The sequence below is a fragment of the Gymnodraco acuticeps genome, unplaced genomic scaffold (genome assembly GCF_902827175.1).
Source record: "Gymnodraco acuticeps unplaced genomic scaffold, fGymAcu1.1, whole genome shotgun sequence".
NCBI classification, from domain to species: domain Eukaryota; kingdom Metazoa; phylum Chordata; class Actinopteri; order Perciformes; family Bathydraconidae; genus Gymnodraco; species Gymnodraco acuticeps.
The window spans coordinates 564,647-576,784 of record NW_022992090.1 but is presented as its reverse complement, the minus strand read 5'-3'; the positions used below and the strand labels follow the sequence as shown (position 1 = coordinate 576,784).

General features: G+C 39.5%; 1 protein-coding gene across 1 annotated transcript in view; it reads right to left on the bottom strand.

Annotated features, from left to right (window-relative positions):
* cobl (cordon-bleu WH2 repeat protein) overlaps window positions 1–12,138 on the bottom strand; it is a 57,021-nt gene that overhangs the window by 35,080 nt on the left and 9,803 nt on the right. The window contains 5 exon segments of the mRNA XM_034202704.1: window positions 140–228; window positions 1,037–1,081; window positions 2,674–2,902; window positions 5,116–5,326; window positions 7,727–7,921. Of these exon segments, the coding sequence (XP_034058595.1) occupies window positions 140–228; window positions 1,037–1,081; window positions 2,674–2,902; window positions 5,116–5,326; window positions 7,727–7,921 (769 nt within the window).

Here is a 12,138-nt window from a genome sequence, read left to right as displayed (position 1 = left end):
TGCTGCTCTTAACTCTCTAATAATCTGTATTTATAGCCAATGTCAATTATGATAATAAAACAGAATTACACTGCTAAAATAAGAATTGTAAGGGTCGGATTAACACAAAAACATATCAGCAACAGAGATCTGGTCTTACCTTTGTTTTCCTCTTGCTGAACTGGAAGATACCCAGAAGGCCTTTCTTCTCTGCCCTGCCCAAACTGTTAGTATTAGAGCGGATGGACTCTACAAAAAGAAGCAGAAGAGCAGAAGGAGAGGAGTTGGACAAGATACTTTCAATGTGTCATAAAAGAAAAGCAAATAAGTTAGGTTCAATCTCAGAAAAAGTAGATTGTTAGTAACTGTTATGATCCCAGCATGCATTGGTTAGTAAGGTCAACAACAGAATTCAATGAGGGATCCCCATGGAAGTAGAACACTGTAAAAAAACTCACGTGTATTTAATTGAGTTTTATCCATATGATATCCAATACATTTGTTGTATTGTATATTTGCATACTTTAATTTGTCATTTTAAAACATTATGGATTGGTCAACATACTGCACCTGTATTCAATAATCACAAAGGGAACATAATCATCTACTGGGTTCTCTCAGCAGAGGGCGCTATAGCTTCATTTATCTCAAAGACCTCCTCTGTCTATGTAACCTTCACCGTCTACAAAGCAGTAAGTAAGAATGTGGCATGATAACACTTGAGAGCAGGGAGGGAAAGTAAACTAACCTTGAAATTAAATCAAACAACTATACTACTGGGTTGTTTGGATTCCAAAATAAACTAGGCAAACATAAGTATAAGTCATTTCAGAATACACAGCACTGATAATGTTATGACTAGGAAAACAATTACAATAACATTAGAAACATAACATTATTTATATGATGATAGGTGGCTAAGAAGCAAAAATGCATGTCAAATGAAAAGCAACAAAGCAGGGTTAATAATAAGCAAGCAGCAGGACATTGGGTTACACAGCTACATTTAGTTGGAATTAGAAACACTGAGGCAGACAAAACGTATCATGACTAATACCTGAGTAGTTAAGAGCAGGAGCAGAAGCCATTTTAGGCTGGAGAACTGGAAAACATAACAAGGTTTCAAACAAATGAAATCATTTATGGATAACTGACCTTCATGGAATACAATAAATGAATCTGTATTTGCACTTTTGCAGCAACACAACACAGCAGGCAGCATTTCACTAAACAAATACGAAAAATGTAACCATAATTTGAATGTTCTCCTTGATAAACAACGTGTACTTCATGATAACAGTGAACGGTGGAATACCATGTTATAACTAAATGTTATGGTATTTGACCATTAACAATTGCAAAAGGTTCTAAATGTTCTTGAACATTTCCTTAATGACCACAAACCACCAGCTTTCCCTCTGAGATCACCCTCTGGGACAAATACAATATCTATAAATACCACTGGGTGTGGGCTGTTACTATGGTAATGAGCCATATTATCAGATCTTAGACCATAACTCAACTTCCTACAAGATACTGTAGGATAATGATTTACAATTATAGTACCCGGAAGGGATAAATTGTATTTACCATGGTTCATGTTGAAAATAATATAATTGGAAACACAACAGGCTATTGTTTCTGCTCGTTACAATATTATTGACTGCTTGCATATAACTCTAAATCAACATGCATGCCATGCTGTACAGCAAACAGAATACAATGTTATTCTGGTTGTGGCTCATAGCACTGGAGTCTGTTTGGATAGCTGCTACTGGCTGGATGTGCATTGGATCCATACTGTGCACTGCTTCCTGTTTAGACTCAGGGTCTTTGAGTCTCTTTACAGATTTGAAACCAAAACGCTGGTTTAAGTTGGTGACGGTGAGTAAAAACAGTTGATGTTCAACTTTCTGTCCACTAACTGAAAATCTGCTTTCCTCCTGAACCCGTCTGTGAAAGGGTTAGACGGGCAGACAGGAGATTGTTTTTACTGATTGCGATAAAAACACCATTTCTAATTAGTGGGATAAACGTGAATATCCTCACATGTCTGTCCTAAAAATACGTTCCTAGCTTAACAAGTCTCCAGTGCAGCACCACACCCTTTGTTCTGTACACATGACAGAGAATGAAAAAACAGTACATAAGTTCTCTTTTTTATTTATACCATGCATAAACCTTTGCTAAATACCACTGTCGTTATGTGGTGGTTAAAGATAAAGCTGTCACATTTGTGGGAAAGTTACATCTTCACTGTTTCTGTTTGTATGAGATTCATACACGTCTTTTATGAAGACATTGTGATTGATTAATATAATATGCTAATTGAGGATGATATTAATTACCAGGCCAACATCAGATAAAATTACACAAAGGTTGGACGCGCCAAGTCACCTATTAGTGTCCATGCTGACGTCTTTATCTGCTTGAATTAGTTTAATAACATTAGCATAAATCAAGACTGTGCTCTACACATCTATACATCCACCACAAGTGATTTCATTTCAAGTATCTATATAAAGTCAATTATGATATAAAAAAAAACTGTTGGCATAAAATCAGTTTATTATTAGAAATGTGGATCTGCTATAGTTTTAATGGACGGCTGTATTAAATATTAAGTAAATTGAAATATACTGAATTTGATACACAGAAACAGAAAATAGACGGAATCAAGCAGTTGAGGATTACCTAGACTCTGATCGTGTACGTAGAGCTCCTTGAGCCCCAGGTCCAGCAGAGATCTGTCCAGCGCTAACTCGTGGCGACTGATGCCGTCCTTCAGGAGCAGGACATGTGCCGGATCAAAATCACACTTATCGCAGATGACTGGTATCAGAACCTGGAGCGGCACCAACGGGTTGACCCGCACCACTGCCTTCTGGCTGCCGTGGTAGTTCACCATCAAACGCACGGTTTTCTGATACAGAGAGGGGAGACGGGTGGAAACAGTTAGACAGAATGTCAGACTGGATGAAGTAAAATGCTACTTGTGGAGGAATCCCTTTTCTTAAAGATATGTATTTCTCCATGCAGTGGAAAGTAGAAAGCTAGAGAAGTGGAGGTCCCATGCCGGCTACATATCTACATAAATAAAATAAAAGATTTTGCCTTCATGTTAGAATTTAGACAAATATAATCAAAGCTTACTGACTGACCTAGCACAGATGTAATGGATCTGATTATTTTGGCAGTTCAATGACTACCATCATAATATCAATAAATACATCTAAAAACCAAAGAGTAGCCAGCATATGTAATGTAAAAATACGAGGCAATACATATATCAAAACAGGGAAAGACACTTCAACAATGGGTAACTTAAGGTTAGACTTTGGTTGCTGGCAGAAAAAGTGACATTTAATAGACAAAGAATGAGCAAGTTTTGTGCAAATGTGTGTACATTTCTTTATACATGTGATCTAGGATGTGTGTGTGTGTGGTTGATGTCTTCCTTCCCACACATTACATAGTGTTCTATTATTGAGAACAGACGTGCCACTCTGTACAGTCTTTATCACTGAGTGGTGTACATCAGCCTCTATAAAAACACAATCTGAAGTCAGGAATTCATTAAATGCCTCTTCAGTTAGTGGCTGTGACTTTTCAAGTAGAGGGGCATTCATTGTTATGTGTCAATGGTGCTTCAAATTCATGAAAGCACATCTTCAGAAGGTTTTGAGTTTCACAGTCAAAATGCTGTTGTAGATGACAGCACAGATTACAAGAAAAAAAGAAAAGCCAACTGCACCAATTTAGTGCAGTTATATCCAAAAACAGTGTTTAGATTTGATTGAATTATTATAAAGTACTGTTTGTCATTGTTACTTTTTCTGTTTTACCAGGGTAATGTGTCATGCTGTTGTTGCTCGTTTTGCTGAGCTAAAGTCTGCCTGCCACTGATTTACTGAAAAATGATATTGTAATCCCCAGGCGCCATACATAATGGCAGCCCACTCCTGCTAACACTAGGATGGGTCAAATGCAGAGACCCCTGTACATTTCCCCTCTGTGTGACGAATAAAGGTATTCTGATTACATTATGTCTAACCTGCTCATTTCAATTTAGAAATAGCTCTAACTTTTATACAATGTAGTTCAACATGTGTGTCTAGTACTGACTAGAGTAGTGTTCAGTATTTCACTCTTAAATTATTTCATTTTAACAGCTCAGACTAGGGTTACAATGAAAATACAGAGAACGAGAATGACAGACAGAAGCGTCTGAAATAGCGTCAGCCACTGGCTAGAGGCCAGACGGGGTCAAAGGGAGAGAGAGCAGCCAGTGAGCCCTGAGAAGAGCAGAGAAATAATGCATGGTAACTAAAGGTAAGGCACTCATCAAATATTCAAACTGTAGGAGGAGAGCAGAGGAGAAGCAGAGAAAACAAGAGAGGCTTAAAGGGCAATGCTCATTAGAAATAAGTTTGTAATAGCACAGTGAGACGTAGAGAAATATAAAAACAAAACAGATGATAAAAAGGCACACTTAAGACTGAAAAACCGGTGTATAAGAACCACGTCCAATGTCATGCTAGGCCAGTAAATCCCAATTGTCCTCCTACCTTAGCATTGGCCCTTACAGGTTTCTCTGGCCTTGCTTTCTGCCAGCAGTCAGAGGTAAAGGTAGAGAGGGGAGGGGCGGACATTACATCGGGCTACTGGGTGAGGAGCTATAGGACATGCAGACTCCAAACTATCATATGCTATCACTAGCATTCTGGACTATAAATAATCTATATTACAAAAAACATAGGATGTACACTCTTATTTCATATATAATAATTAGTTGAAACATTAGCTGTCTATAAAAAAAAACACAAGAATCCAAGCCAAGTCCAACAATCCAATATGCTGTAACTCGAACAAAATCCTTAATAAGATAAGATAAGATAAAATGCACTTTATTAATCCCAATTTGGGATGTTTTTCCGTTGCAGCAGCATAAAACAAAACAAGGCATTGCACATAACAAATTATAAAAGTAGTATAAAAGGCAAAAATCTATAAGACACAGGGAGCTGCTGTAACAGGCTTCCACCTAGCACGGCGCCAACAGCGAATGATAATACAAAAAACACAAATAACAAAAAGAACATCCATATGGAGGTATCAGGCTCTGCTGTGACTCACCTCTGGCACTTTGGGCGCCGGTCTGCGCACCACTTTCTCCTCCCAGACTTTCTCCTTGATGAGGACGCAGGCCACGTTCAGGGAGCCCAGCAGCGCGTTGGGCTTGAACCCCAAAGAGTGGCCCTCAGGCGTCAGCAGCTCCAGGGTGTGCAGCGCTGGGTTCAGGTGGTGACGGCTGCACTGCTCCACCAGCAGGTCCATCAGAGCCTTACTGAGAGAGGGAGAGGGGGGGAGGGACCGAGAGGGGGAGGAGGGTAAGAGGAAGAAAGAACCACAGGAGGAGATGAGGAGAGAGACAGAGAGGAAGGAGAAAAAGATAAGGTTACAACGCCTAACAAGCTTTTGTTCTGCTTAAGAGAGTAGTAATAACTTGATACGACAAAAGACTTCTTGATACACACAAAGAATAGGATTTTGAACATCAACAGGTGAATTCACTCAGTGCTTATAGCACCATTGTTTGGCAATAAATTGCAACACTTAAGATGATGCGCTAATGATTTTTCAACACAAACACGCTCCACGTGGCATGAATTAAATGTTGTTTGTGCTTCTAGAACACAGTCAGTAAAATAGAGGCTGAGTTAAAAAAAGAAGTATAACATGTGCAAGCAAGGCGAAGAGGTACTAAACAGCAAGGAATTAAACTAGACAAGAGAAACAGTATTATGGATACAATATGCCGTGATCTTTGCTGACACCTATCATTTCACTTAAACTGCGTGTCGCTATCTATCAGCGCATGGCTGATTTTTGTAAATTAAAAACTTTGACAATGAGGCTTATTGAGAAATAAACATTTTCTTTCGTGTCATTGGTGCAGGGGTAGAAGCCGCAAAAGTCCCTCAGTGAATTTGCTTCTCAAATGTTATCACAGATATATTGTAGTATAGTACTAAAAAAATAAGATTAAAAGTGTATTTTTGTCTTAATTCTTTTGTATAATTATTTCTTGGTTTTTGGCTGATGATGACAGGATTGTAAAATCTTAAAATGTCCATATTGAGAAATCTTACACAAATATAGAATTATAAGGACAAAGGAAAGTTTAGCTGCAACAGAATATCGACTAATCATTTAGGTGACAGATTTTCTGATAATAAATAATGCAACAATGGCATAAATTGATGTTTTAAAATGTCTTAATGTATGTCTTTTTTAAGAAGTTGTATAACATGGTCTAACTTCTGCAAGGGAAATAGAAACAAATACCAAAACACCAACAGATAGCAGAGAAGCCATTTATCACATTCTGATTCAATCTGCAAGATGTATCTAGACATAAACAATAAAAAGGCAGGGACAAAACAAGTGGCATCAAAATATAATGACAGGCAAATTGCAGAGTACTTGTGCTATGATGAACTACTTATGTCCATTAAGCCACAGTAGAAGCTCTGAGGTCTGCTTCATTGCTTTGTGCGTGTGTCTGTGTGCGTGGGGGTGCAGCTGATGGGGAGGCCTGCAGTACTACCTGTCAATCCTCAGATAAAGAAACCGAGGGACAGTCTCCAATGTTTTCTGGGACCAGCCAGATCAGATGGCAGAAGTGAGAGAGATACCACTACAAAGGACACCATTGACGATCACTACAAATGGACCCAGTCTACAACTAAGACGACAATCTGGAATCGACAGAGCCAGCTCCTGTGTCACTATGTGATTCTTTACATGATTTTAAAGATGGTATGTTCATCAAAAATAACTTTTTGGCTTTTTGGCATCTTACAGAGCCAATTATTGTTCATTCTTACCTTACTTTACTGTTTAACTGCAGTCCTGCTTATAAAATGTTGGAATAATGATGAGTGGCACTACAGGGACATCTGTTTGAGATCATGCAAAAGGCATAATCTGAGCACCAAACGTCTGCTGTATTCAAAGCAGGTATTGCTAACTTCATTGGCTTTGTGTGACTGTCAATGCTCACACAATAAATGGTTGGGGATTTTTCTTTTTAGCATTTGATATTTATGACACGTGTGTTTATGATACATTGGCCTTATCTTATCTTTGAGCACATGAACTATCCCAGGCTAGGATGTAGTCAGAAGAGGAAATGTCAACACAGCCTATCTGAAGCCTTAATGTGTTATCATACATTCCATTCTCCAACATGATTTAGAGTACGATGCTAACATAAACCTATAAATAGATTTAAGGAATGATACTGTAGGCAATCTGAAATGGTTAATAAAAAGATTTGTACGTGTAGAAATGCCCCTGTTTAGTAAGAAAAGGGAAACACCTTACTTTTACTACTTTTAAAAAGTAGCACAGTGACGCCTACTGGACTAAAGTTTGTTTATGGTTCTAAAAGACCACCTTGTCGTTCTGTAATAAGGAGGCATCCCTGATTTTCTGCCCCAAAAGAGAGAACCTCATTAGGGGCAGGGAGCTTTGGCAGGGAGCCTTCGTCTGGCAACTATCCCGGCTGAAGCTTTTGCTGAGACTGGGAATGGGACCCTTGACAAGGCCCCATGGCACAGCAACCAAAACAGGCAACAAACGGGTCTCATGCTGTTTGTCTGGCCAGGGTCAGCACATTATTTCATTTTGTTCACCTTCATAAACATCATTTCATGAAGAATGTGATGGATTGCCCTCTCACCTTCCATCCTCAGTGACAGCAGTCGGGTGTCCCTGGGGGAGGGTGAGCTGTAAATCCACAGTGGGCCTCAGCAGGTTCTCCTTGGCGTCCATGTCTGATGTCCCTCCCCCATCAGGTACAGCGTTTCTGAAGATGTGGCGTGGGGCGGGTAGAGGGACATGTGGCGGGGGCGGGGCACGGGCCTTCATTCTCCTCCTGAGAGATGACAATTAGAGGATGACATGACTAACTTTGAGATGCTTGATTGAGTTTCCTACATTCTATTAGGGTTTTCCATGTATGGCTTAAGCAGGTTAAAGATCTGAGTTTTATTACATATCATATTTACTGTTATCAGATCCTAAAAGGATACATGACGCGTTTATTGAGCCAGCCTATCCTTCTGATGCACATCCTGACTCACTTTTATTCACTCAAAGAATTTCAAATATTTAAAAAACATTTCTGTTTGTCATGAGTTCAGTCAATTTTAACAGGCTTGTGAACAGACCCCATGATTCTGATTATGTTGGTGACACAAGCTTTCTCTTCACTTAGATTACATAACAGCACACAGATATGCTGAGCCGATCCTTTTGGTTGTCAATATGATCCTGCCCTCAGCAGCTGCTTATTCAATCTGTTCCTAACACTCCTCTGAATAATAATGAACTATTCATAATAACACCCTCTATAACAGGGGTGGGGAACCTCCGGCCCCCGGGCCGTATACGGCCCGCGAGACCATTTGGTGTGGCCCTCGAGGTAATTTATAAACACACGCAAAAAAGAAAAAAATTAAAGAAATCTAGACCGCAAAATAATTAAACAAGTGAGTGCCTGTTTTTCCTGGCCAAGGTCAGGGTCCTTGAACACAACACAAGCCTAACGTGTCATCACGTGGTATATGTCTCGTCCATGGTCTCGTCTGACAGGAGTGTAGTTCTGACGGAGAGCACCAGAACGCCGCTCCGGCACTTCCAACAATTGCAGTACCCATAAGGAGCAGTATACATGCTGCAGTTTTTGCGTGGCTGTGTCTTTAGTTGAAAGCCCAGTGGCGATCTGTTCATCTGTCATACTGATCATATAGACAATAACTTTGTTGTTATTAGCATCTGGTTAGCTAGCTATGCTAACGAATATAAGAAGCTTCTCCAACCAGTGAGGTAAAGGCACATCTTTATATGATCATTATAGTTATAAAAAAATAAGAGAATAAAGTAAACAGGTATAAAATACTATATGACAGTAAAAAAAAGTTGTTATTAATAAACAAGAATACAGTTTGAAAGGAGAGTGATTTGTAAAATATCCATAAAGAAAAATAATCTGCTTACAGTTCTGTTTCATATGGGTGTTGAGAGATGTATCCATAGATGTTGCTCTCAAAGTGCACCAGATTGATGCTTTGAACTTCAACATTTAAAAAAAAATCTTCCTGGGGGAGCATGCCCCCCAGACCCCCCTAGAGGTGGTTAGGTCCCCCCCCACTTAAATCATGTTCACATGGATAGGAGTCTAAATACATATGCACACATCTTGTGTCCATATCTTTCTGTTTGGGTGGTCATGCCACAACTCTGCACGTGCATGCATGCATGAGTCATGGCAAGATATCTGGATTAAGAGGTTGCTTTTTCTTTGCACAGCATGAAAGAAAGGTGAAATTAGTGGGCTGTGATTTTAGTATTTTTAAGCAGAGGTCAATAATATGTGCGGCCCTCAGAGGATGTTGAAAACATTGAAATGGCCCTTGAGAGGAAAAAGGTTCCCCACCCCTGCTCTATAACATCACGCTTAGCATGCTTAACAAAACTAAATCAATGTTTGTTAATGTCCTTTACTTCCACACCAATAGCTTCCCTTTATTTGATTATTCTTCAATACCTGAGCAGTTTATTTAAGACAAGCCCAGAGAATGTTATCAATCAGTAATACTTCAACGTGGACATTAGGTTGACTAAGTTGCAAGAGTCCTTTCCTTGGTAAAACAGTGACAGAAAACATCTGATAAAATTAAAATGTTAGCAAGAGCATTTGGTTGGCTCAAGTTCCAGGCATAATTTATGAAAACAAAAAATACCCAGAAAGCAAACCACACACAAACTACAGATCACATGGGTGGGGATGTGGCAGATGTCAATGACATGCCGGCGACCAAATGCTCCTCTGCACACCTGACCTCGGCACATGAACTGTACTTAGCCCGACACAGACAGCTGATTGGACAGGAATCAAACACTTCATTCTGCTAACGATGACAAACTGCTTTTCTATAGCACACACTCCCTTTCTGTATTCGCAGCACAAATATTAGCTTTAGATATCATAATAATATTCCACTCACGTACAAAATGTCCTTGTGTTGATGAAGTGTTCCCAAACAGCTTTATATCAAGCTGTTTATAAATCCTGTTCTAAGAAATAGGCACACCCTCTCAGAGAGAATGTGTGTACTAGGCAGTTTCCTACGAGGTATTCCTGCCGACTAAAGGAAGAATGCCCGTGAACCTAGCACAGTGAGCGGACTCTAACCTGACTGAAGTTAAACATTAACAACTAACCCTCGCCCACAACACCCATAATGTCATTGACTTATTATGCAATGCACAGTGTTTTCAGTGGGTAATACATCATGGGAATGACAGACTATACTTTAGGGTTTGTCAAATCACAGTGTGGATCATGTATAATCACCAACTGCACGGTGACCTGACTTAAAGCGCAGTTTTATCACAACAAATAAAGAGGAAAAATTGATTTTCAGGAGGAATAAAAACCTGTATAAGGATGATGTTTTTATATTTTCTTGTCAGTCTGTTTTTTCAGGTTAACAGAACTGGGCTCTGTGGTTCTGTGCTACTGGGCCTCATCCAGGTCTAACACAGTCAGCTAGTATCCTCTGCCTCTCGCTTGCTGTTTGTCTCACCATTACATTTCCCTCTCTCTCCTTCCCACTCTCTGACACGCACAAAGCCCCCTTTAGGAAATGCTCCGTCTCAACAGAGACAGAAGGAGTGTGAGAGTAAAGGAGAAGCAGGGAACCAAAAGCAGGAAACCCTGCTCCGGCACAGGGGGGCAGTAAGTGCTGAGCTGCTGCAGGGACCGAGTTACAAATGGGCTCACACACGCACACACACACAAGCACATACAAGCGTGCACACACACAAACACACACAGGTTACTAATGGACCTTTCGGAACCTCTCAGCTCGTTTCACCTGACTAAACAGCATTATCAAGGATATCTTTATTTCACGTCCCTCTTTTAAATGTTCAGGCCTAAGGTGTTTATAGCATCAAAATGTGGTTTTTTTAAAGTTGCAAAAGGAGGAATCCAAACAAACAGATGCTGAATTAATCTTAAAGCACTAAAAGTTTCTATAGACTAATTTGGTCTAAAAACCCATGACAACATGTGAGAGGCTAAAATAAAGAGAGTACACAGTAAGTTGAGTTTTTGGTCCACAGTTTAGATACAACAACACATATACATGTGGTTGACTTATTGGGGGTTTTCATTTGTTAATGGTTTACCCACAAAGAGCAAGTGAAAAGCTGCAGATGTTTGTATTTTATTTATATCCTCTTCCCCTGCAAAGAGTGTATTGAAAGGATGCTTCAACAAAGATAATTAAGTTAAGGAAAGTTCCATAAAAAGGAATACCGAAGCAGATATATTAAGGTTTTGACTAAATAAAACAGTAATTGATTGGACACGGAAATATTTTAACTAAGACTTAGTTATCAACAAAATTATAGTCTGACAAAGCATTTGGTGAATGTTTGATTGTTGTCAAATGCTATTATTTGCTTGTAAATGAATAGAGTTGTTACGATTTCTCATGTCTAGATCTGTCTTTGGTTTCCTGTTTTATTTTGAAAAGTGTTCACCCCCCCATCTTGCCTGTTGCTTCCTGTCTCTGTGTTCCCTCCTACCTGATTACCTGATTGTGTTCACCTGGTGCCCCTGTGTTTTCTCCTCCCTCCTCACCTGTGTCTTGTTTGTGTGATTAGTCTTGTGTGCATTTAAGTTCTAGTTTTTCTGTCTGCCGTTGTGAGATTATTGTTTGTTGTTGACTGTGTTCACAGGGGAGAGCTCTAGTGATGGCAAAATGAAGCTTTGAATGAAGCGTCGAACCACTTGGACAATTGTGTCGGAAATAGGTTCATTTCTCGAAGCTTCAGTTACAGCGACCTCTCCTGGCGAAGTGCAAGGCTGCAGTGGGTTTAACGTATCTTTGCCTTGAAAAATATTCGATGCACACACACACTAAGACTGAATATCATGTTCTATTTGCAATTAAAGATTGATAATTGTGTGTATTGGGTTATTGAGAAGAGACTAGAGAGTGCTAGACATGTTTTTGGGCGGAGAGGGCCTTTTATCAGTTATTAAAGTTGAAAAGCAATGATTCAAATACGTCCATT